The following is a 25,124-nucleotide window of genomic DNA, read 5'->3' as shown; positions in this document are numbered from 1 at the left end:
ACGGGAGAGGCCACAACAGAGGGAGGCCCGCGTACCGCAAAAAAAAAAAAAAAAAAAAAGTGGACTCTGACGCTGACACGTTAAGATCTGCTAAAGCAATTAACACGAAAGTTGACAAGGCGAGTGGGTATCAACCACAAATAAGATTCCGAAGGAGCCCAGGGGCCGCCGGTTCCCAGTCCCACCCCTTCCAGGCGCCAGGAGGGACTCCCTGGCTTGTTGCGAATGGCAAGTCTTCCACTGTGGTGTGATGGATTTTTCTGCATGACTCAGTATCTCAGGGAGCTCCATCAGCCCTCGTTCGCAAGCTGGAGGGAATCTAAGATGTATGTTTCCCGCTCTACGAAAACCTGTGTCTTAAAGAGTCACCCAACACACACATACACGCGCGCGCGCACACACACACACACACATTCTTCAGACGGTAGGTAACATCTAACATCATTTTTCCAGATGTGAAGCTCAACGGGCTCTGTGAGCTGTGGCCTCTGCAGGGTTGGACAAGGCCCTAGGACAGGTGGTGCCTACCTCCCTCGGCTATCTGTCAAGGTAGCCCTACCCAGGAGCCCTAATCCAGCAGCCATTGCTTGCTGACGCCGGGAGGGCGCTGTCCACTTCAGCACCACTCCCTAAGCCTGAGCGAGCTGAGCGGGGAGGTGGGCGGTGCAGTGCCCCGCCCCGCAGGGTTCTGGGCCTACCTAGTTTTTGCATGCATGCACGGAGCCTTTCTTCAAGATTGGACACTCTGCTCTGAAGTTCATCGTAGTCATAGGCGCCAATTTCTTCTTGCAGCTCGTTAAGCACTGACGTCAGATTCTGGACCTCCTCTTTAAACTGCAATACCAATTTGGCATCGGCCTTGTACTCTTCCAACACAGGTATCAAAGGCCTAAGTTCATCCATTTTCGCTTTTATCGCCTGCAAGGTTAAAATAAGCTGGGTTCAGTGCGATGCGTGCAAAAACTTGTAACACCCTGCCTTGGCCTGGCTTCTCCCTAGGTGAGGGAAAATGTCCACACTCCCGCTTTATTTATAGATTGATTTATTCTGGTCCACAGGAGTTAGAAGAGCATATTAAACAGTCTTCAGGACACCAACATATTTGGGAAAGGTCTTTATTGTCAGTTTAGAATGCAACATCTGAAGGTTACATGCTTTAAGTCACATACACAAAGTTTCTTTTTTTTTGGTTTTTTTTTTTTCAAAAAATGCATTGACAAGGGTTCAAACTATTCATGAAATGCATCTACAGTCGCATGCAAAAGAGATCCTGGTTGTATTCAAGGTTCCTTAGGGGTATGGTGCTAAGTAACGGGAAATAATAGTAAAAATGCAGGGTGCAAAAAAGCTCTCTGGCCCTCTGTCATGGTTACATGGGAGTGGACTGCTTCTTCAGTCACTGCAGCATTGAAAAAACTCTTTTAAGTTAGCCCTGCAAGCAAGAAAATGAAGAACTGTTGAAGAACTAGCTTACTAGCCTGCCTTAAACAGATAGCCATTAACAGACGAATCTTTTCACGGTCACTTAAAAAAAAAAAAAAATCACACTTCAAGGCTAGAGTCAGTCCAGACAAACTGCTTGAACAGCTATGTAGGTGCCCTCACAGCAATTTCTGCCGAAAGAAAGTGTTTAAGGCAATTAAAGTGTGGTCAAAGGCAAGGGCTGCTTTTCTTCCCTCAGAGCTATAGTGCCCCAGATTTGGGAACTAGGACAGAGTGCTTGCAAAGAGGAGCTAGCCCACAGATGCTGAGGACACCCTTAGAGGAATCTGAGTCTACCCCAGAGAAGGGAGTGCTGGCCTTACGAGGAGAGACACAAACTCTTTGGGGTCGGGCAGGTCAAAACCTCTTTCCGAGATAATTCTTGATGACATGTCTGAAGCAAGGCCATGTCCACCTGCACCCGCCAAGAGCGACCGGCTCATTTCTCCTCAACAGGACCAACCTGCTATTATTTTATTTATAATATAGATTTATAACTTCATTAGCTTGCCATTTCATCTATATAACGTATTGCTTTTACAAGCGAACTAGTTCTTGCTTCATGCGGGGAGCATACGTCAAAGGAAAACTTTAGCCTAGAAAGGGCAGGAAGACCTGGGAGCATCAGTGGTTTCCAGTCCAGCGGGGCTGTGTAATTTGACCCATTCATTTACATCTGGGCTAGGTTTCTAATTAACATGCATGTATACCTTAATTAAGGGGCATATAATTTGTCACTCATATAATTTGTTACTCAGCTTCAGAATGAAGCTGAGTAAACTCTAGGTGTATATATACATATTTGTACCTATGTATGTATAATATACACAGGTGTATATATATTTGTACATATGTATACATAATTTTAGGTCAAACCAACTCCGGCTTTAATGTCCAGTTACATGGAGAAAAGGAACACTTCCTGGGAAGTGAGAAAGATGTTGGCATCTCTCTTCCTTCCCTGCAAATCTACAGTGAGCCTTGTCACAGCTAAATTAGGTCAGATGTGAAGAAGTGCCCTGAGTGATCCCTGCTCAGAAATGGCTCTAATCAATTAAGCTAATCCTTGGCTAATGTGATTCACCTGCAGCAGCTGTTGAGTCGGGAAGGACCAATCACGTGCCTTCCCAGCTAATGTGCAACTTGGCTGGAGAACCTGGGACCTGGGGCCCTGGCCTCAGAAGCTAATAGGTGTGAAAACCACACCTCAACTCTGCCCCTTTCAAGGTGAGTTTCGTCAAACCAGGGTGAGGGCAGTGGCCTCTGTTTCCAAGGAGTTCTGCCCTTTGCAAGAAAAAGAACATCCTTGCTGGGCTCCTTCCTGGCCTCAAATTGCTCTTCTGGAGGGAGAGTGGGAACATGAAGGGGAATCATGCAGTCTCAGAGAAGGAGGAGGGAGGAGGAGGAGGAGAGGGGGAGGGGGAGGGGAGGGAGAGGAGGAGGACGCACCCACGACAGGTGTCAGGGCGGCCGGCGCTCCTAACTCCTGCCACCCCGCCCCTGCCCAGGCCCGTGGGACCCGGGATGCCAGGGCTGGGGCTGCTAAAGCCTTCAACAACAGCAAGAGGGCGAGCTTGGGTTTCCAAGAAAGAGAGACTTCGACTAACTTTGAAGGAGGTGTGGGTCTGATGCCGAAAGACGATTCGGAACCGGCCCGGCGAGGATGCAGTTTCAGTCTTTGGTCTTTGGAAAGCCTTCCTCTGGGAGAGTCTCAGTGGCGGGAACCGTAGGAGGGCGCAAGCGGTGAGGGACCAAGTAATGCTGCTCCAGGGAACTGCTGAGGAGGGGCTGCAGGGCTGGAGGCTTGCAGGGCCGGGCCCCTTTGGGCAAACTGAGTCTCAGAGAGCTTGCAGGACCTGGGTGTGTCTAGGGAACTGGGCTGGAAGGGGAAGCCCTGGAAAAGGAGAAGAAGAGGAGGAAGAAGAAGGAGGAGGGGGAGGGGAGAGGGGGAGGGGGAGGGGAGGAGGACAGGGAGGGGGAGGGGAGAAGGAGAGGAGGAGGAGGAGGGAGGGGGAGGGGAGGGAGAGGAGGAGGACGGGGAGGAGGGGGAGAGGAAGGAGAGGAAGAGAGCAGCACACATACCTTGAACTGCCTGGCCAGGTGTTGCTTATGACTCTCCTCCACCTGTTTGAACTTGGACTCCAGTCCTTTCATTTGGTTCTCCATCTTCTCCACGTACTGCAAGTCCCTCTGAGTCCGCCTGTCCAGGACCTCTATGGATTGAGACATGTTTTGCACCTGTCAAAAAGGCAACAGATTCAAGGACGGAGCTGCGGCAGGTGCCCGAAGACCTCATTTGCCTCCTAACGAATGACAGTGACCTTTTCCACGTGGCCAGCCCACGGGAGCCAGAAGCGGCTCGTGCGTGACTTCCTAGCTAATCACCAGTAGCAGGGATCGTTATGACCAAGAACCCCCCAAACAGAGCAAATTGGTTCGGTCAACACTACTTCTGCCATCTTCCAGGACATGTTCTTACAACCAGGGGTGCAGGGACCTCTGGTTCCCTGTTGGTCATAGCTCCAGGCATATGGCTTTGGGTGATTTTTTTCTTCTTTTTTGTTTTGTTGCCGTACGCGGGCCTCTCACTGCCGCGGCCTCTCCCGTCGCGGAGCGCAGGCTCCGGACGCGCAGGCTCAGCGGCCATGGCTCACGGGCCCAGCCGCTCCGCGGCACGTGGGATCCTCCCGGACCGGGGCACGAACCCGCGACCCCTGCATCGGCAGGCGGACTCTCAACCACTGCGCCACCAGGGAAGCCCTCTTCTTTATTCTGGGGGGGGGGGCAGGTGATTGTTTCTAGTCTCTTCATTCTGCAGGATGAAATCAGTCAGGCAGGCATAAACACCAACAAAGATGAACAGCATAACTGGGCTTCCCCCACCTCCAGGCACAGATCTCTTTCCCCCTAAATCTCACTGGGTGTCTCGCTGAGAGGGCTGATTGCATAAGCGCAGCGCTCGGGAAGCAGGGGACCGGGCTCCCAGATTCTGCATCTCGCATGCCATCCATCACATCCCACAGTATCATAGGGAGATGACTGTTCTGAAAACATGTACATTCAGAACAGAGATTCAGGAATCAATCACCCAGCAAATGAAGAATCTCTGTTCCCCATCTTTACAGGCAGCTCTGAATTGAGTCTAGCCTCAAGATGAAACTTTAATATTCAACAGGGCTCCAGAGAGCTTCAAAGAAAAAGTTTTAGTGCAGCCACCTGCCAGTGCACTTTATTTTCAGGAAGCTGGCTGGCACTTCTGTGCCAATGCTTTTGGGGTGGCAGGGAGGTGGAAAAGGCTCAGGGCGGCCGAAGTGCTGTTTGGATCATTTTCTCAGAATTGATTCCAATTACCAGTGGGAAGATACCTCCATAACCGCAAATCTTCATTTCTGTTTTTTTTTTTTTTTTTTTTTTGCTGAATTTGCAAATACCCTCCCTCTTTTGGAACTAAATCATTTGGGTATGAGGCTTAGCTTTGCCTGGTCAGTAAAAGAAGAGATGATAGTGTGGTTTGCACTTCTTAAGGTATGTCCTTCACCCCCAGCAAATAAAATAAATGATAAAGAGCAACCAAAAGGGGGAAAAGCTGATACCGCTCAACTCAGCGCTTAAAAATGCCTGGGATTCTATGGCTTGTTATCTGAAAGTAATGCACACATAGTCGGTTTAAAAATTCAGGTTTGTAGGGCTTCCCTGGTGGCGCAGTGGTTGAGAGTCCGCCCGCCGATGCAGGGGACGCGGGTTCGTGCCCCGGTCCGGGAGGATCCCACGTGCCGCGGAGCGGCTGGGCCCGTGAGCCATGGCCGCTGAGCCTGCGCGTCCGGAGCCTGTGCTCCGCAACGGGAGGGGCCGCGACAGTGAGAGGCCCGCGTGCCGCAAAAAAAAAATAAAAAAAATTCAGGTTTGTAAAATACGGTATGTGGGGTGACTGTGACTTGCTCTGGCTCTGATCCTTTGTGTTTCGATGTTTTAGAGGAAACTGAAATATATTTGCTCTGTTACCTCAGGTCTTCCTGTCCCCCTCAACAGCTTGTTCTGTCACTTTGAATAACTGAGGACTTCTTTTGAGAAAAGCTGTATTTCCCTTTATCCTTCCAGGCCCAGCCCAAATGCCACCTCCTCCAGGGAGGCTTCCCTGATGAGCCAAGCCAGAAGTGGCCGCACACCACTTGGAAACACCATCACCTTGTTGGCACCATGCCTGCATGGCAGTGACCCACACCCCTGTCTCAACCGCCTTGCTGGACAACAGGGGTGGAGGTGGACGGGGCTCGTTGCAAGCGCAAGGCCCAGCACCTAATGCACAGCCGTAGGGCGGGAGGAGGGAACAAAAATGACAGCTCCAGTCAAGACCCCTCCTCCCCCTCCTAGGGGGATTCTTGATGGACAGCAAAACCCACGAGGCTGCCGGCTAAAACCCGCCGAGCGGAAGCTGTGGGACCCTCTCTGGCTTCAGCCTGGTTCTTCTGCTGGGGCCACACGCAGCCCTCTGGGCTGTTCAGCTGCCAGAGAAGGATGCTTTTAACAAATTTAAAAGTTTTAAATTAAATTTTAAATTTAGAAAACATATTTTAAAGATGCTAAGTCACTCAGTCGCTTTAATACACCCCGCCTATAGTCCTTCCCAGGCTGGATGAGCACCTCCCTCTCCCGCTGATCAGAAGGCAGATAATCAAGCCCCAGGGGGCCATCACACTCCTGCATCTTCTCTGAGCTCAGGGTCTAGAGGCCCCGCCTCTGAGTGCGTCCATTCTCTGAGCTGTAGCATGTGTCCCTGAGAAGCCAGCTGAGGAGTTCAAGGTCACACAGCTACCGAAGGCACGATCCCCCACCCCGCCCAAGGTGGCTGCAGGTGCCGAGGGGGAGGGGCGGCAGCAACCTGCGCACGCAGCAGACGCAGCTGGCCTGGAGGCGACCACTGATCGCTAATACTTACGGGACGCTTTCTACGTTCCAGGCACTGTGCTGAGCCCACTGCGTTATGGATCTCATTTGATCCTTACAAAACTCTGGGAGGTGGGCGCTCTTTCAAGTCTCATTTTACACAAGGAGACCAAAGGCTCAGAGAAGTTAAGTGCCTTGGCTACTGTCACACAGCAGACAGCCACCACGCAAAGCCCGGACCGACTCCAGAGCCCACACTTTGAAACTCTGGGCCATGAGCTTCTTCAAAGAGAACAGAGCCTGAGGCCCCAGCCCGCCTTTTGCCATGGGTCCTCGGCCCTAACGCGGGGTGACGGGCTGGCTTTCACGAGACACTGGTGCTAGGTTCCTCTCAAGACTGCAGGCCAGTTCAAAGCAGCACCTCTGGGCTTGGGACCGAAGGCTCCACCTTTGGAAGCTCCTCAGGTGGGTGTGAGCAGGAGGCCAGGCTGGAGACACAGGCACGGCTGGGACCACAGGCCCACGGACAGAACAGATGCTCAGACGGTGCCCACCGAGAAGGAAAGAGGAGGAGGAGGCTGGGGAAGGAGTGAGGGACGCACAGCTCTGCCCTTCTCACGCAGCAGCCAGGCCCTCTAGACCACAAACGGCTTCTGCCCTGAGAATTGGGAATACAGTGCCCACGAGGGTGTAAAAGCGGGCTTTAAATGTTTAAGCAGTAACGCTGTGGCGTACACAGGCAGGCAGGAGGCCTCCAAGGCCTGTGTTCCCAGGGGCTCACAGAGCTTTCTGGAACTGAACATGGCCTCCCAAGGGCTTGAGGGGCCACCCCCCAGCCGCCCGAGGCCCCTCCGAGCTCCACCTCCCTCCTCTACGATAATGAATAATTAAAGGCCCAATTAGGCTTCGGTCTAGTCTGGTGTCCATGAATGTTTGTGGAACCTGTTACATGCATTTTTCTTTAATTCTTTTAAAGTGATTTACTGGGGTGGCCAAAGATGGCAGCACAGAAACACACAGGTCCTCAGAGGGGAGCCAGGCGGCAGCTCCTCCAAGCCCTCCCCCTGCCCAGGCCCCTTCCACACAGCAGGGCCGCGACAGCCTCAGGGACCCCCCCACCCTCCCCACTGACTTCAAGAAAGGGACCTGCTTTGCCAGAACCCGTGTGAGGGTCTGTGCATGAGCCGGGCTTGAACCGAACTAGACAGACTCCGCCGCTGCCGGGCCTCCCCGCGGGGTGGAGGCTCTCCTCCCGGCACAGGCCCCCCCGGCGCTCCTCGGCTGATGGACAAGTCTCGGCTTTCCTGAGGGTGTGTGTGAGGGTGTGTGTGTATATGCATACGCAAATTTGTGCGTGGTGTATGTGTGTAAGTGAGCGTTTACGTGTAATGTGTGTGGTGTGTAAGGTGTCTGTGTGTACCTGTGAGGTGTGTGTGGTGACTGTGTATATGTATTTGTGTGTGGTCTCTGTGTGTATCTGTGTTTAGTTACATGGGGTGTATGTACATGTGTTGTGTGTGGTATGTGTACGTGTGAGGTGACTGTATATGTGTGTGTGGTCTCGGTGTGTATCCGTGTGTTCAGTTACATGTGGTGTGTGTACACGTGTTGTGTGCGGTGTGTGTATGTGTGTGGTGACTGTGTATATGTATTTGTGTGTGGGTCTCGGTGTGTATCTGTGTGTTTAGTTACATGTGGTGTATGTACATGTGTTGTGTGTGTACGTGTGAGGTGACTGTATATGTGTGTGTGGTCTCTGTGTGTATCTGTGTTTAGTTACATGGGGTGTATGTACATGTGTTGTGTGTGGTGTGTGTACGTGTGTGAGGTGACTGTATATGTGTGTGTGGTCTCGGTGTGTATCCGTGTGTTCAGTTACATGTGGTGTGTGTACACGTGTTGTGTGCGGTGACTGTGTATATGTATTTGTGTGTGGGTCTCGCTGTGTATCTGTGTGTTTAGTTACATGTGGTGTATGTACATGTGTTGTGTGTGTACGTGTGAGGTGACTGTATATGTGTGTGTGGTCTCGGTGTGTATCTGCGTTCAGTTACATGTGGTGTGTGTACACGTGCTGTGTGTGGTGTGTGTACGTGTGAGGTGTGTGCGGTGACTGCATACGTATATGTGCTGTGGTCTCTGTGTATCTGTGTGTTCAGTTACGCGTGCTGTGTGTGGTGTGTGTGTGTGTGTGTGTGTGTCTGTGTGCGTGTGCGTACGTGAGCATGTGTGTGTGGTGTGGGAGGTGTGACCCCTGTATGTACATGTGTGTGTACGTGTGAGGTGACTGTATATGTGTGTGTGGTCTCGGTGTGTATCTGCGTTCAGTTACATGTGGTGTGTGTACACGTGCTGTGTGTGGTGTGTGTACGTGTGAGGTGTGTGCGGTGACTGCATACGTATATGTGCTGTGGTCTCTGTGTATCTGTGTGTTCAGTTACGCGTGCTGTGTGTGGTGTGTGTGTGTGTGTGTCTGTGTGCGTGTGCGTACGTGAGCATGTGTGTGTGGTGTGGGAGGTGTGACCCCTCTCCCGCAGGGTGTGAAGGGGCCTGACGTAAAACGCACCCTCTCCCTGGGGAGGGTGGTGAGTCGAACAGCAGGGCCGCCGTTTCTCCTTCTCCCCTCGGTAACCCCCAGGACAACCGGCGCTCAGGTTACCTGAGACCCCAGGGTTCCCGGGTGGAATGTTCCAGGGAGCGGGTTGCCAAGATCCATGGGGAGCGCCGGCCTCCGTGGGCGGCAAAGGTCGCGGGCCAGGTGGGAGGCCGGCCCCGGGTTTGACAGCCACCCCGGCTCCCCTGCTCACTGGCTGTTTGTCTTGGGAGAGTCAGCCCACCTGCCTGGACCCAGGTTTCCACTTCTTAAAACGGGGTGAAAATCTCACCACCTTCACCTGGCTCTTGTGAAGATCAAGTGAAATCACGGATTCAAACCACAAATGCTGTGCCCAGGTGGGTTACAAAGGTGACGATTTAATCTGCCTTTGCACCGGGAAGGCAGCCACGGGCATGAACGCCTGGCCTGGCCGTCGCTGGGTCCAACCACTCAGAAGCAGGGCAAAGATCCCACCCAGCGGCCCTGCTTCCGGGAGCTCTCCCAGGTTCTGCTGGGCGAGAGCCCTAAGCCCTCTGGACCACAGGCTGTGGACGTGACCCGGAGATGGCGGTGTGGGAGAGGAGCCCCAAATGCTCCCTCGCTAAAGCCCACGTGGCTCCCAGTGGAGCTTTTCACCTCCTTCTGGGCAGCCCTGGGGAGTCTCCGTCCCTCCCTCCCTCCCTCCCTCCCTCCATCTCATTCATTCACCAATATTCCCAGTGGGCCATGCCAGGGAAGAGTGAGCTCTTGGAGCTGGGACGGACCTTGCTGCCAGCGCGGGCACACAAATGCACACACACGCACACACACCCTGCATAGACTCACCTTCTCCAGCAGCTGCCTCAGCTGTTTCGTGCGGGCATCCCGTGAACACATGGTCTGCTGGGGGGCGACCACCGTGCAGATACACCTGCCCTCACTGTCCTGGGCGGAGCTGTACACCTGCCAGCTCTCCTCAGGGTTGGTGGGCAGCACCTGGAGGGGAGCAGGTGGGGCGAGGAAGAGGGAGGGACAGGAAGTGAGACCGGAAAGCAGCGCACCGGGGATGATTGTCCACGTCCAGCCCCTGGGAAAGGGCAGAAAGAAGTGGCCCAAAGACATGTGCCGACCGTGGGGAGGTACAAACGGGGAGGAACACAGACGGTCTCCCATCAGGATCCCCAGGGCTGGAAGGGAGTCAAACAGGCACGATTCTTTAAAAAAAATTTTTTTAATTCAAGGGATTTTTAAATTTAGGGGATGTTTGGAGTTTTGGCATCTGACCCAACTGATAGGTTAGGGTGGAAGGGAGAGGTGACCGGAGACTGCGTGCTGGTTGAGGAACAAGGCAGGAGAGCAAGTGGCTGGTCGACTCACGACGGCACGTAAGTGAGAGAGGAGATCTCCTCCCGTAAGGTGAGCAGGGGAGGCCAGCGCAGCGTCTCTGCTGCTCCCTGGTACTGGAGAACCAGCACCAGTGGTGCTAGCCGGGATCCAGCAGCCTCGTAGCCCAGAGCTGCGACGACCCCGAGCCCCAGCAGTGTCCCCGCTGGCAGTCTGGCGAAGGCTGCCCGCAAAGATGCTGGGCTCCGACTCTGCACAGCCTGCCACCCACTAGCCGTTGGGCAGATGTCACCAAGTTGCTGGTGACACGTTGGGCAGGGGTCACACCCAACCTCAATCCTGAGGTGTGCCCAAGGACCGTCACGAAACCAGAGCTGCACGTGGCTGCTGACATGGTGACATGGCTCGTGTCACCTTGCAACCCAGCTCAGGTGGTCCCGCCCATGTACACGGGGCAGACAGACACCGCTGTCCGAAAACACCCCGAGTACAGACCCTGCAGCCTGCCCGGTGGCCTCAGGTGGTCACCTCCCTGCTATTTCTAGCGTTGGTATGGGGAGAAGTTGGGTGGAGGGAATGCACAGTAGATACATTTCATTTCATTCATTTCCAACCCCGGGAGCTCAGGACCCAGAGGCAGGAACAAAGTCATCAAGAAGAAAATGCTGCATGCAATTCCTGAAAGAGCAGGTGAGGCGAACGGATGACGATCTGAGAAGGGGCCACCGGGAGACCTCCTCCCCGAGCACTGCGCCCTTGACAGCCCAAAGGGAGCGCGAGGGGAGCCGCGTGTCCTTCGCCTCTCCTTTTGGCTTAGAGGGAGCCAGCCTGGGGCGCGCCCCTTCCTCCGCCGGCCCCGCCAGCGCCCGTTCCCCGGTGGTTCCGGCTCAGCCTCCGCTCCCGCCACCACCTAAGTCAGTCCAGTCCAGAGGCGGCCCTGGCCGCTCCCCCGCTCCCCCAAGGCATCGAGAAGCTTTGGGGTCGGCAGGGTGGGAGGGGGGCGCGGAAGGCGAGGGGAGAGCCCCGCAGCTGTGGCTCCCCGGGCCCCGCCCGGCCCCTCTGCACCCTCCGCCGGCGGGGACCTTGTGGATCTCCGCATGGGGATGGAGAGGGAAAGACGCCTTGGGACTTCGAGGGCAAGAGCTCCGCAGCCCGCCCGCCCGGGCCCCACTCCGGCCGGTGCAGTCCGGCTTTTGCAAAGTGGGGCGGGCTCAGTTCCCAGCCCCGGCTGGACCCAGCCAGACTGGGGTCCACCGCGTCTCCGCCCCTTACTTGCTGAGTGACCTTGGACAAGTCCCCAAGACCCCTGCTTCAGTTTCCTAACCTTATCAACAAGGGACTTCTTAGCTGACCGAGGACTCCAAGCCTCTGAGTCCCTGGGCGGGCTCCCCGGCCCCGCGAGGGGACGGCGGTCGGAGGAGGGGCCGAGGCGGGGCTGTGGGGCGCAGGGTCGCCACCGCAGCGCGCAGGGGCCGCCTCGGCCCCCCGCGCGTGCCCTTGGCCCTGCGCCCCGCTCCCCCGCGCGGGGCTGGGCACCGGGAGGCAGCCGGGGAGGAGGCCCCGGCAGCGCGGCCGGCGGGCGCACTTACGCCGGTGCTGCGGTCGGGCGTCCCGCCGCTGGCCGCCGACAGCTTGGTGGTGTTCAGGCCCACCAGCGAGGGCAGCGTCTGGGACATCCAGTTGGTGATCATGGCCATGGTGCTGAGCACGACCCCGATCTTCAGCAGCGGCACCGACATCGCGCCTGGAACGCCTCCTGCGCCCGCGCCGCGCCGGCGCCGGCTCCGCGCCCCGGGCAGCCTTCAGGCGGCGGGCTCCGCGGCGGGCAGGGGCGCCCGGCCGTGTCCCCGCGCGCCGGCTCCGCGCCCCGGGCAGCCTTCAGGCGGCGGGCTCCGCGGCGGGCAGGGGCGCCCGGCCGCGTCCCCGCGCACCCTCGGCCCGCCGCCGCCCGCCCGCCGCCGCCCCGCGAGTCCCGGCCATGGCCGCGCCGCCCCGGGCGCCCGGGAGAGTGGCCGCCCCGCCGCTGCCCACCGTCCTCTGCCAGCCGCCCGCCGCCGGGAAGAGCCGCCGGCTCGGGCTCTGAGCGCCGCGCGGGCTGCGCGCGGGGGCCGCGGCCGGGAGGCGGGGACACGTCCGGGCGGCGGCCGACGCAATCTGCCCAGGAAGCGGGTGGATTTTTCCTCTCCACTCCGGCTCCCCGCCGCCCCCTGGCTGCTGGCAGCGAGGCCTGCAGAGCCCCGTCACCAAGGAGGAGGGAGGGGGTGGCCCGGGAGGAAAGACAGACCCCCGCTCCCAAGTCGTCAAAATCCGCCCGCGCGCAGACGGCGGCGTCCCTAGCGCATGGGCTGGCCGCTGCCCTTCCACCCTCAAGGTCGCCGGCCAGCGAGGCCCGGGCACCCCCCTGAGACCCACCCCACCACGTCCAAGGCCTCCGCCCCGCTGCTGGGGACCTGCTTGGCGGCGGCTCCAGGCCTCCTCCGGCCCGGCAGCCCCCTGAAACCCAGCCAGGAGGGTGAACTCTTGGCGGGCTCCGAAAGCAGCCCCTGGTGGGGGGTCTCCAGCCCCAGCGCTGGGGGAGGGAGCTAGGGGAAAGGCCCCTCTGGGAGCCCGGGACAGCCAGGAGCCCTAAGGCCTTTGCTGGCAGCGGTGGCACCGCCCAGTGTGGGCTCCGGGGTCCAGGTGGGCATGCAGCAGGGGTACAGAAGCTGGGTGTGGGCTTGGGGCCCAGGCCTCCGGGCAGGGTTGCTAAAGCGGCCCCACCCGTGGTGAGTGCGGTGCAGGTGGAGCCCTGGTCAGGGGCCTGGGGTCTGTGGCTGGGGGGCGGGGGGTGTCCTCGCTGGCTCTCCGGGTGGGGTGGGGGGGCCCTGATGTCCAGGCAGTGGGGCAGGGCGGGCTGGCACAAGTCCCCAGCCCTCGGCAGCATCGGTGTCAGGACACAGGTTAAGTCTCCTTGGAAGCGCAGGCCTGACTGGGTCAAACATCTTACTTAATAGGGCTTTAGGATTTGCAGGAGGCTTCTATCGGGAGATGAAAGGCACTTCCTCCAGGCCTCCCGTTAAGCTTTCCTCTGCTCCGTCCCCCTACGTAGCGGGGACTCAGTTACAGCCAGGATGGTCCTGGCCTGAGCACTGGTGTGAGACCCATGAGCTGAAGGGGCTTCTTTGGTTTGTTTTTCTGGTGAGTGCACGGATCTGTGGCAGCCTCTGGGCTGGAAGCAGCAAATTCCAACAGTTGGGGAAGGGCGCCATCTCCCAGCCCCAGGGAGTATTGCAGGCTCTGCGCAGCAAGCGCGCGGCTCAGAGCCCCGCCAGCTGGGTCTGGGGCCCGGGGTGCAGCAGTCCCCCACTCTCCACCTTTCTCCTTCAATGAACGCTTAACACCGATTTAGGGCGGCAAGCTGTGCCGACCCAGATCACTCACACCCGCTTCCCACTGCAGAAGGACATGGACCACTTATTTACTTGGAACAACTTCAAATCCAACCCAATCCGATCTCCAAAACCTCACGCCGTCCATCGCGGAAGCTGCAGGTATTTACTTATCACCTACTGTGTGTAAGATGTGGGGTGCAGTGTGCTGCAGACCCCAGATCAAAACCACGACACGAGGTACAGCCTGCTGTAAACCCCAGGACAGAAGCAACAGCAGCGCGATAGATCAGACTCCGGGCATGGTGCGTGAACGAAAACTTCCCTACAACCAACCGAGCACAGGCATCGCCAAGACAGGCATCTCAGAGTGGTCACTCCGCGTACAGACTCTGGGGCCAGACAGCCTGGGTTTGAGCCCTGGTTCTGCCCCTTACTGGTTGTGAGACCCTGGCCGAGGTAATTAGCCCTTCTGTGCCTCGGTTTCCCCATCTGTAAAACGGGTTTAATAATGGCAGGATGTGTAAGGATTCAGTGAGTCAGTGCGGGAGCAGACACGGCAGCCAGTAGGGGTGCCCATCCTCGCCATCCCCGCTTTGCAGAAGACCAGAGGGGCTCAGAGGGGACGCTCGGCTGAGCGACTGGTGCGAGAGCCTGTGACGGAGCTGGGGTTCAATGCCCCTGGACACCTCTGCCACCTCTCCAAAGAGCTGCTTTTGGCTAAAGACCACCCACAAGAGATGCTGTTGATACAGACATACAAATGCGGAGGAGGTATTGCTGGACGTGCAAACAGCTCCCAACACCCAGAGCCATGTTCTAGGAAGCTGAGCTCCAATCGAGCAGATACAGAGAATTCCGAAAAACCTCTCCTGATCTTGAAGAACTTCTGATCTGATTTCGTGGCAGTAACGTCCCGCGGGATTGACCATGGGTACTCTAAATTAGAAGAGTGCCAACCCGGCTGGGTTGTTCAGGGGAGGAAATGAAATCCAGGTCATTTACAGCGATGAAGCCAAGTCCTGCCCCAAAGACCTGCTGGAGTCTAGACCACCCAAGGGTTGAGGGATGCCTTCAGCTCCCCTGGCCCGGGACTCTCCCAGTCTCTCCAGGGGACAGGCAATTAGGGCCAGCCTGGAGATTTGAAACCCCCTTATCATATTTCTCCGGAGCTTGCAGTCCTGATAGGGAGCCTAAAAGGGTTTATGGCACCCCCTGAGGCATGGCTGAGAAGCAGTCTTTTAAAAAGATTTGGGTTACTCACACTGGGCTTTTGCCAAATGTGGGCTGCACCTTGGAATTCCTACAGCTCCCCGGGGACGAAGCTGACCCCAGGAGGTCAAAGCATTGAGAGGGATGTGGGAGGAAAAGCTGACTCCCCCCCCACCCCCCATGCCTTTAAAGCCTGGTCATCATCTCATTACCTGTCAATTCTCTATAGAGAATTGAATAGATGCACTGTTTTCGCCCCTCCCACCCACCAGCTGACTGCCCGAGGCCCACCCTGGCCTCCTTCCACACCCTCTGCTCCCGCTCTAGAAAGTTCCATGCTCCTTTCATAAATGTTGCCTCAGACTGTCACATCCAGACAGTGGGAGGGAGGCCACAGCCCCACCTTGCCTTAGTTGCCCCAACAGAAATGGGGTCCAGTTCGGGAGAGGCACTTGGAAGAACAGGGACAGGAGAGTTCAGCGGGCACCTGGCCCTCCGGGCTGAACGCATGGCTCCTGGGGCCCCACAAACATTACCATTTCCTATATTCCGGGTAAGGGAACTCATCATAACTAGTGGAGGACGGTCTGGTTTCTATTGAGTAAGTAATCGATCCTGACATGAATTAGAAGGTGGTGTCATTATAAAAACATCTAAGAGTCAGCTCTGGGGTCCAGCTGGGTGAGGGTTAGGAAACACCCCAGAATGTAACACATGCTCAGAGCAGAGGACTTGGCGCTGCCGGATTTTAGAGGCTTCCACACGTGGCCACTCCCCGGAGCACACGCTCCGCCCTCAACACATCACCAGCATCTCAGACCAGCGAGGACCCTCTGCCTGTGGACCCCAGACGTGGCCTCAGAAACCTCAGCCCCTCTACCAACGGTTGGCGTTGACTCTGGAGCAGTCCCTCCAGTTGCTTCTGGGGCGACTCAACCAATGCCCTCTGACCCCAGGGGCCACGCACCACTGACTTCACCTGCGCAGAGTCACCATGACAAGATTTGGGGGCCGGACTGCCTGAGTGGGGCACAGGCACCCACCCACCGGGGAGCGGAAGTGTTTACAATCCTGAGAACTCTTCTTTGAGTCCTGCTGTGTTGTCAGATTGACAAGCAGCATCCGGGGGTGATGAGTAAAGTTATTTATAATATTTATGAATACACCTCTGTTCTTTCTTTGACCCTCAGACCCCCAAAACATCGCTTGAAGCAAGTGGGAGTGTCTTTCCTTCCAGGGCCCCCCGTGAGAGCCACGTGCGCCGTGGGGACCTCTGTGCTGGGAGGTTTAAGCTCCTGGAGGGCGTCCTGTGCGCTCACTACACTGTTGCATGGAACCGATGCCCTAGATGAGCGTCTCCAGGTGAGGGCTTCCGGCGAGACAAAGCCTGGGGCTTCGGCTTCTTCCATCCCTTCTCTCCCCTGGACTCTTCAATCCAGACTCTTCCCAGTCACTCACCCTCTTACTGACCATCCGATTTTAAATGTCATCGAACCGTACGCAGAAACACCCAGGCCAAGCCCCCGCTGCCCAGACTGGAGCGAGGAGATGGGGAAGCCCATGTCTTCTCAGCACTGCTCGAGAGTGAGGAAGCCACCGTTGCCCACTGCCACCCACGTGTCCGTCGTGGGACTTAACCTGGGTGCAGGAGCAGGGGAGACCCTTTTAGCAAGGAGGAGCCCTCTTCGCTGCGGCTGCCCCATAATCGTAAATTACGCCAAACGTAACAAACAGCGTAACCAGGACCGCAGGCGTGTGGGGGCGATTTGGAGATTTAGACGTTACATCAGCTAAGAGGGTCTGTGTCCTTTTTCTTAACTCCTGGATCTCAGTCGTCAAGCAGATGCTGGGAGATTTGAGGGGTGCGGGGCTCCCTGCGTGAACCTTTAGGCCGGAGAGAACCGAGGCGGGGGACCCAGTGCACCCTCGAAGGCGCCCTCCACCTCCTGGGGTGAAGGGGCTTGTCCGGTTCACGCAGCCTCAGTGGCAGGAAGCAGACCACCCCCAAGGGGTCTGACACCCACCCCACCCCCCAGGCTCTTCCCCTTCGAAAAGCCAAGCTCCGAGTTCAGAGCAGGTCGAGCAACGGGCCACACAGTTAGAGACACGGCTCTCAAACCCTCCTCCAAAGGCCATATCAGCTGCCGTGACGGCACCAGGTGCCCCCTTTCTTACTGGTTCTCGGTGGTGTTGAGCCGTTTCTCTACTTTTCCTTCTTCTCTCTCCATCTTAACAAGAACATGAACTTGGGTGTCAGACCGTGGAGCTGCACCTGGGGTCTGTCACCTACCTGCTGGGCCACTGGGCAGGTCACTGACCACCCGCGCCCCCCTCTGCCCCGTGAGCCTCGGTTTCCTCATTTCGAGACCGAGGACAATAATACAGGGTCACTGGGGCGGCTTCTACCCGACCCAGATTGAGCTCCTGGTGTGTGTGGGGGGATGTTTGACGCTTGACGACACTCCAAAAATATTAACCCTCGTGACTCCTTTTCCCCCCTAGTGCTTTAAGCTCCTGGCCAGTTTCTGATATGTAATCATCTGAAAAAATGAAGACATGTGGATTTTCCTGTTCCATTTTCTCCCCCCTTACCTGAGCCATGGGAATGACCTCAGGGCTGCTGCTTCCGGAGGGGGAGAGCATCTTACAGGGCAACTCTCAGAGCCGAAAAGCGGCTCCTGTCCCCAGCAGCAGCGGTCAGAGCTGGCGTGTGTCTAATTCAGTTTAGCCAGTACTCAGCTTTGGATTACTTTACACGGGATGTTAACTATTGATTACAGGGCCTGATAACTGTAGTAATAAATGCAACCCGGGGCAGAAAATTACCTTTCTTTTTCGTGCGGAAAGCTAAAGTCAGTGGGACGAGGAGGAAATTGCTTCCGGAGCTGAAGCAGCCGCCTGGTGCTGAGGGTTTCCAGCTCCTGCCCCCCCGGCGTTACAGAGCTTCTCACTGAAGATGGGAGCAACTCTCTCGTGCGGGCTGTCTGTGTGTCTGGAGGTGGTCTCTGGCCAGCCCCCGAGGCAGCGGCCAACCTCAGTGCAAAGACGGGATCGACCCCGTGTATGCTGAACTAACTGGTTTAGGAAAAGGCCCCAATGGTCCCGAACCCCCCAACTCCCCGGACCGCTAACACCCCAGCATCCAGGGCACATGTGGGCCTCAAATCTGGGGGACACGAGGGGCTGGGGCACATGAACAGCACGTCAGTGGGATCATGGGGCCGAAGTTTTGATTCAAGCAGGTGACACAATTCATGCTTCCGTCTGAATGGACGGTTTTATTCTTGTTCAATTTGTTCAGGGCAATGGGTTGGGGTCTTCCACTCTGGCTGAATCTGAGGAGGAGAGAACAGATTTGAAGCGATGGGCTTCTGAGGGGCTAACTCCACGCCAGCCCCTCTGTGACACCTGCCTGTCCGGACACAGCACCCGTCACCCACCCCCGCCTGCCCGCCGCCGAGTCCACTCCCATCTCTTCTCAGGTGCTGAGACCTGCACACAGCTAACCAAGCTGCAGAAGAGCCCACGGCAGTCGGCCCGTAAAGCCTGAGGGCGCACGACGGCCCCGGTAACAGCTGGCGCTCGAGGGTGCCCTGCGCTCATTCACAGCCGGAACCCCCACCACCACCCCAAGGGGTCGGGGTCGTCATGTCGCTAAGAAAGACCGCTTCTGGCTCGGGGACTAATGAGAAGAGACCCACTTCACCCCTGAGATAAAGCAAATCCCTCAACGCTCCTTTGTCGAACTCCAGACACGAGAGCCAAGGTTCTGGGCCCTTCTCCATGCTGCGGCGTCTGTGTGCAGCCCCCACTTCTGCCCACCTGTTCCTTCCCATCTTCCTGCCCCGGCTCACCCAGGTGCGACCTTGGACCCCGCGCAGATGGCACCCCTCCTCCAAAGCGTTCTCAGCTCCCTCCACTCTGATCCCAGAGCCCTCGTGCCTCTTCAACCGATAGATATGGCAGAGCCTTAGGTCTCCCCACTAAGCACCACGGCCCGGATGACAGACAGCCGTACTCAGCATTGCTAGCCCAGGTTTGACCGAGTCAAGCCCGACCCGCTGGCACCTGAGAGCTGCACGTGGCAGGAGAGGAGGACAGAACCAGAGTGCGGGTTTGTAGGGGGGAGCCATCTTCGAGCATCAGCTAGCTTCATGCTCCTTGTTTTAAAATGGTAGATGTTCAGGCTGAAGCTCAGAGCCTTTCTCAAGGCAACCAGACAGTGGCTGGTGGGACGGGGAAGGGGAAGGGCAGCCGGGTCCAAGGTCATTGTCACAGAGCTGCCCACCCCTTTCGTGCCATCACACACGGGGGGATGACGTGCTTCCCTCAAGGGAAGGCGAGCTGGGCTGGGGTGGGCGGGGCTCAGGCAGCCCCAGCGCTGCCCCACCCCGCCCCCCCGGATGAGAGGTCAACTCCTCTCCTGCATTCTGCTGGGAAGCTCCGAGGACACTTCTCAAGGAGCTTGAAACACCGGCCTTTTATTGAAAATCACAGAACAAGACCCAGTCAAGCATCTTTCCACCCGAGGACAGAGTTCTTCTGGGCCCACAAACCTGGCGCGTAGTAGGCCATCCATCACTAGTTGGCATTTGACTGAGTGGCTCATCATCGTAAGCGCGCTGCCGGGAGAACAGATGGCCCGGCCGTGTGCTCTACACTCCCCCCCTCCCCCCGCCTGTCCGCCTGAATCCTTCGAGCAGCGCCTGTGGAGTGCAGGTAAAACCCATACGTTTCTGACTTGTTCCCATTTGGGCGGGTCCTAATCCATAAACATGGTGGCCCTGGAACCTTGTGTCCACGTCCCTTGGAGGGGCCCTAAGACTGAAGGTGCCGCTGTGGGAGCAGTTTGCCTAACGTGCAAGAGGGAAAGGGTGGAGGGGAGACAGACACAGCTCAGTCCCCACGGCTCTGCTCTCCTTTTCCTGAAGCCCAGAGGTATTTTACTCATCACCCGTGTAGGCAGCGTTTCTCCTGACACCACGCAATGTGGCTTCCTAGGATCGAATTGCTTCGGGATCAAGAAAGCAAGGTTCTTAGGTAGGGGTGTCCCCAAGGAGCTCTCAGATTATTCAGAGCAGCCCAGCCCTGTACCCACACCCACTCCCAGCCCCTGCCTTAGAGGTCACTGATAAAGGTGAGAGGCACCTGGCCTGAGCCCGAGGAAGCCCACCTGGGCAGGACCGGGGTAGCCAGGATCCCTGGAGCTGGTGGCTGAGCCAGCCACTCTGACCCCTGCACAGATTTGAGCTGGTTGGAGAGATTTTCACCAGGTGAGCCTCTGCTCCAAAATCCCACCGCAATTAGGGATCCTGGGCTCCCAGTGGAAGATTCTGAAAGCACAGCCTCAGAGGCAGGCGCGGGGAGGGCAGGGCCTGCCTCCCGGCTGCGTTGAGGAAGGCACTCCCCTGAGAGATGCCGCAGCTCAGCTTCAGAAAGAGGAGCCTTCCAAAGAAAACAACATCGTTTGCCTTCCTGGCCCCTGGAGGCCATGGGCTCGGGGAGCTGACCAGGGTCCTGAACGGGATGGTGTGGCTGCAGCCTCGTGGGCAGGGGCGGGCCACGTTCAGATGGCTGGTGTCACCAGCATGGACAGGCGAGCGCTCTCACCACCGAGACAAAGCTTCCAATTGAAGCTGAACCAAAAGTTTCTTCCGAGAACAGGGGACCTTTCAAAAGACTGAGAAGTGAGCCTCTGGAGGAGGGCGGGGAACGAGGGCTCAGGGAGCCTGCAGGCGAGGAGGCCGGTAGGGCTTGGAGGGCCCAAGGGCGGCCACTTCCAGGGCCACCCAGACCAGCCGTCTCTTTCCCGAGATGTCTAAATAAGGCACACGCTGCCTGGCTCCATGTCTGTGGGGTGCGCGCTCGTGGAAGAGTGTGTGTGAGTGTGTGTGTGCACATGCGTACGTACAGTGTCCATTCACAGAGCACGAGTGTGCCCCTTGGCCAGGCCTCCCTTGCAGCCAAGAAAACTTCACTCCCAGAGACCATGCAGAACCCCTCCAGGGGGCCTGGCTGAGCGTCTGCATGGCACCAGCAGGGTCTCTGCGATTAGGTGGGACAACAGACCCTCCCGAGGCTCGGGCTGAGGCTGCGCCTCCCGGCACAGCCAGGGAGCCGGCAAGGGCTTCAAGGCGAAACGAGGGAAGCTTATTCCAGAGCCTTCTCTCCTGTCATATACCTCTCACCGTCTCTCTCTCCTTTGTCTCCTCTTTTATTCTGAGAGGGAGGGAGGTACGGAGGGAGAGAGGGAAGGCGGGTCGGGGCAGCTGGCTCTCGGGGCCAAGGTGCTGGCAGCCCATCCACTTCCTGGACTTGCAGCCTCTCCCAGCTCAGACCGTGGCACGGTGGCACCGTCCAAAGGGCATTTTAATGTCACTCTGAGCAGCCTGGCTCCCGAAGCTGGCAGGCTCTTCCCAGCGCCCTGGTGCCAAAGCAACACCTCCAGTCCAGCGCTCCCAGACAGCCCTTCTCCTCCCAGACGTGCCAGCTCCGAAATGCATTTTTAAAATGGAGAATACCAGCCGCAGACAGGCTCTCTAACGGTACATTGTTCAGGGATGGCGAGAGCCCACTTAAAACGCCCAGCGGTCCCCACACGCTTCCCACTCACACTTCACGCCGCGCATGTGGCCACAAGCGCCCCCCAACCCTCCACATGGAGCCCACGATGCACCCCAGCCCCAGACGCGCCGCCTGCCCTCCCCGGTCTGGTCTCCGCGGCACCATTCCCACCGCCAGCCCGGGGAGCCCCAAGGGCAGCATTGCAGCCAATGCAGGATGCTCCAGAAGAGGGATGCAGGGGTGGGAGTTAGGTCAGATCCGCCTCTGAAAACGCCAGGGGCTCGGACATCCTGCGCTGTCTTCCTCCCGGGTGACAGGAGCAGCCAAATGACAACCCCCCCCCCCAATGCTGCCCTTTGAACTTCTCAGCAGGGAGTGGTCAGCCAGGGAGTCCAGGAGGGAGGGTTCAGGGCTGAGGGTCCTGGGGGACGCGGCAGCACTCTCGGGTCAGCCTTCACCCCTTCCTCCACCCCAGGTGCGGCTGGCACTCCGGCCCTCTCCCCAACCCCTTGGCTGGGCGCCCGGGGAAGGGGTGCCGGGCCGCGCGGTGGCTGCTCCCCGACTTTGCCGGGCTCCCCGGGGCCGGGCGGGCGCCTCGCAGGCAGGGAGGAAAATGGCGTTGGATGCACGTACTTGAGTGAGTTCAGTGCCCATCAGGATGAGGAAGAGGAGGCTGAGGAGCTTCCGGGCCGCTTGCATGTCTCGCGAGCACCTCCAACGTCCTGGCGTGCGGGGAGCCCCGGGTGCTCGGCGGCCGGCGGCTGCGTGGACGCGGACGCGCTCCCGGCTCTGCTGGCTCCGCGGCGGCGCCCGGCAGTGTCCGCGCGCCTTCAGCACCCGGAGCAGGCGGCGCGCTGGGTCTGCTGCGCGGAGCCTCTGCTCTGCATCTCGAGCGCGTCGAGCGGCTCCGCTGTCGCTCGGCTGGGCGGCGGGCGGCGGCGGGCCGCCCCTAGGCCCCTCCTCGGCCCCTCCTCCTAGCGGCCCCGCGCCCGCAAAGCTGGGGCGCGCAGCTGGGCGGCCCGGGTGCCAAAAGTTTGCTGGGGAAGGGGTGGGGCGGGGGGGCGCACAGGGCCCCGCGCGCCACGCTCGCGCGCGGGAGTGGGGAGGGCGGCGGCGGCGGGGAAGCAGACCGGGACAGGATGTGACATCAAAAAGGCGGGGGAAATTTAATCGGAGAGAAAACTCCACCCTGGCTGGCGGCGGCGCTCCAGGGCCCAGGCAGCTGGGATCCGGAGGCAGGCGGACGGCGCCGGAGACCCGGGTCCCCCGGACTCAACGAGTGGACGCGGAGTGGGGATGGGGCATGGCAGCTGCGGGAGGTGACCTTAGAGGCCACCCTTTAATGAGATAAACTGAGGCTGAGACCCAGGAAGGATGATTGGCGGTGGGCGGGGGGGGGTTAAGGGGGTGTTCAGAGCTAGAAAGTGGGTCATCTGGCACTGACAGGTCTCCTTCCTCTCCTTCTGCGGTGGCTAGCAAGAGGGCGAAGAGGGAACAGACATTGCGTGCTGGGGCTTCTGTCCCCAGGTGGGGCGTGTGGGTGAAGGTCTGTCCTTGTTTTCACGGTTCGCATGCATACATGGAGGTGGGCACGCACAGGCCCGTGGGTCTGCCCTGGGGTGTGTGCACGTGGGTTCAGGTGGAAGCCAGACACAACTCTGCGTACCCAAGATGCCTTCGCTGAACCAGGAGCCTAGGCGAGTGCGGTGGGCTTCCAGACCACCGAGCCCCGCCCGTTGTCTTACCCCCAGGCCTGGAGATCACCCTCCAGCTGGTGAGGAGATGTGCTTTCTCCCTTCCCCCTTCTCTGCGTCACCCCCAGGCTCTCCTTTCACATGTACTCCCAGCCCAGATCCAAGTCTTAGACCCCAGGGAGCTTATCCTGGGGGCCGCATTTTCCATTTAAATCCCCCATTTGGGGGGGAGAAGTCCCTAAGCACCTCTGTTTTCTGAGACGCTAAGATGGCGATAGGTATTTAGCAACACGTCTCTTATCTCTTTTCCAGTGTTTAGCGTTTACTCTTTGGAAAATAAACTCTCTAAAGGAAATATCTAGCAACAAGAGGCTCCAGACCTGATAATTACCGAATGCAGAGCAGCAGGGGGTGATGTGGCCCAGCCCCCTTACATCACAGATGGAGAAGCGGGAGTCTGGGGTCATAACTCACATGGGGTCACCAGAGCAGGCGATCCCAGAGCAAGGATGGGATGGCAACTCCTGCCCTGTCAGCGTCCACCCTGGCCTTGAGGGGCCTCTGCCTTGAAGGAATTCTGTCCTCTGAGCCAGGGGACAGAGCTACAACCAGGGAAGCCTGGTTGGACTTTCTGGTCCAGGGCTGGACTTTCTGGTAAGGAGTGAGCTTCCCAGCCCTGGAGGTGTTTAAGCAGAGGGTGTTCCTGTGGGGTGCCCCCAGGCTGAGTGGACCCTGTGGGTCTGAGATGAGATGGGAGGAAAGGCGAGGTACAGCTGCGGGGGGCCCTTTTCTCTCTGCCCTTCCTGTCTGATTTACCCACGTGTTCTCCTCCTCCTCAGTGAGAGAAAGCTGTTTGTCAGCCCCATGGCCTCTGGGTTCCTGGTGACCCATGAGAGACGCTGCATTTGGAGCTGGAGGGGCTGGTGCCTGGTCCTGGCCCTTCCTGGGAGTGGCTCTCTGAGCCTCATTTCCACTCCGGTAGAATGGGGTCGAATGATGTGGTGCCGCATGTCTCACAGGCTGTTGACAAGATCAAGGGCAGGGATGGGTACAAGTGTTTTATAAGCCTGAAAGAACGATGAGGAAGGAGCTGACTGAGCCTTGCAGCACCCCAGACTCCACCCAGTCTCTCCCTCAGCAGCTGCCAGGGGCGCAGAAAGGGACAGAGGCTCTGAAGCGTGGGCGGCATGGTCACCGAGCTGGGGTGAGACCCAGTCTTGGGGTTTTGTTTTATGGACGGGGGAGGAAGGCTGTGTTGATTTCCTCAGGTGGGCTGAGAGCGAAGATGTAAGAGTAGCAAGAATTGCTTTTTGTTTTAAAAATCATACAACTACAGCAAGTCCCCTACATACGAACGAGTTCCGTTCCCAGAGCGCGTTTGTAAGTCTAATTTGTTTATAAGTCCAACAAAGTTAGCCTAGGTCCCCAACTAACACAATCGGCTAGATAGTACTGTACTGTAATAGGTTTATAATACTTTTCACACAAACAATACATAACAAACAAACACAAAGAATAAAGAAAACATTTTTAATCTTACAGTACAGTCCCTTGAAAAGTAAAGTAGTACAGTACAACAGCTGGCAGCCAGGGGCTGGCATCGAGGGAACAGGCAAGAAGAGTTACTGACCAGAGGAGGGAGGGGAGGGGGGAGGTGGTAGAGCTGAAGGATCGTCAGCAACAGGAGACGGAGGGCCGGCTGCAATGTCACTCACGCCTGACGTTGATGGAACGCACGTTCGCATCTTTGAAAGTTCGCAACTTGAAGGTTCGTATGTAGGGGACTGACTGTATGTGAACCAGTAATTCCATGTCTGGGCAGATACCCAAAGGAGTTGACAGCGGATTCTCACAGAGATATTTGCACACCCATGCTCATAGCAGCGTTACCCGCAACAGCAAAGAAGTGGAAGCCCGTGTCTGTTGACAGATGAATGAATAAACAAAATGTAGTATGTTCATAGAATGGAATATTATTCAGCCTTAAAAAGGAAGAAGATT

At 57.6% G+C, this 25,124-nt stretch overlaps 1 protein-coding gene across 2 annotated transcripts in view; it reads right to left on the bottom strand.

Moving 5' to 3' along the window:
* Positions 1 to 22,296, bottom strand: part of OLFM1 (olfactomedin 1) — a 37,581-nt gene extending 15,285 nt beyond the window's left edge. The window contains exons 1-4 of one of the 2 annotated variants that reach the window (XM_024117342.2): positions 22,063 to 22,296; positions 9,788 to 9,937; positions 3,565 to 3,720; positions 699 to 918 (exon numbers count right to left, since the gene is read on the bottom strand). In XM_024117342.2, the coding sequence (XP_023973110.1) occupies positions 699 to 918; positions 3,565 to 3,720; positions 9,788 to 9,937; positions 22,063 to 22,128 (592 nt within the window). In that variant the 5' untranslated portion in view covers positions 22,129 to 22,296. Of the gene's footprint in view, positions 1 to 698; positions 919 to 3,564; positions 3,721 to 9,787; positions 9,938 to 11,874; positions 12,025 to 22,062 lie in introns of those variants that run through there. The other variant, XM_024117340.2, reaches the window with a different exon arrangement.
* Between the last annotated feature and the right edge of the window lie 2,828 nt (positions 22,297 to 25,124).

The sequence above is a fragment of the Physeter macrocephalus genome, chromosome 13, assembly GCF_002837175.3.
Source record: "Physeter macrocephalus isolate SW-GA chromosome 13, ASM283717v5, whole genome shotgun sequence".
Classification (NCBI taxonomy): domain Eukaryota; kingdom Metazoa; phylum Chordata; class Mammalia; order Artiodactyla; family Physeteridae; genus Physeter; species Physeter macrocephalus.
The sequence above is the reverse complement of the archived record's forward strand: the minus strand, read 5'-3'. Positions and strand labels throughout refer to the sequence as shown.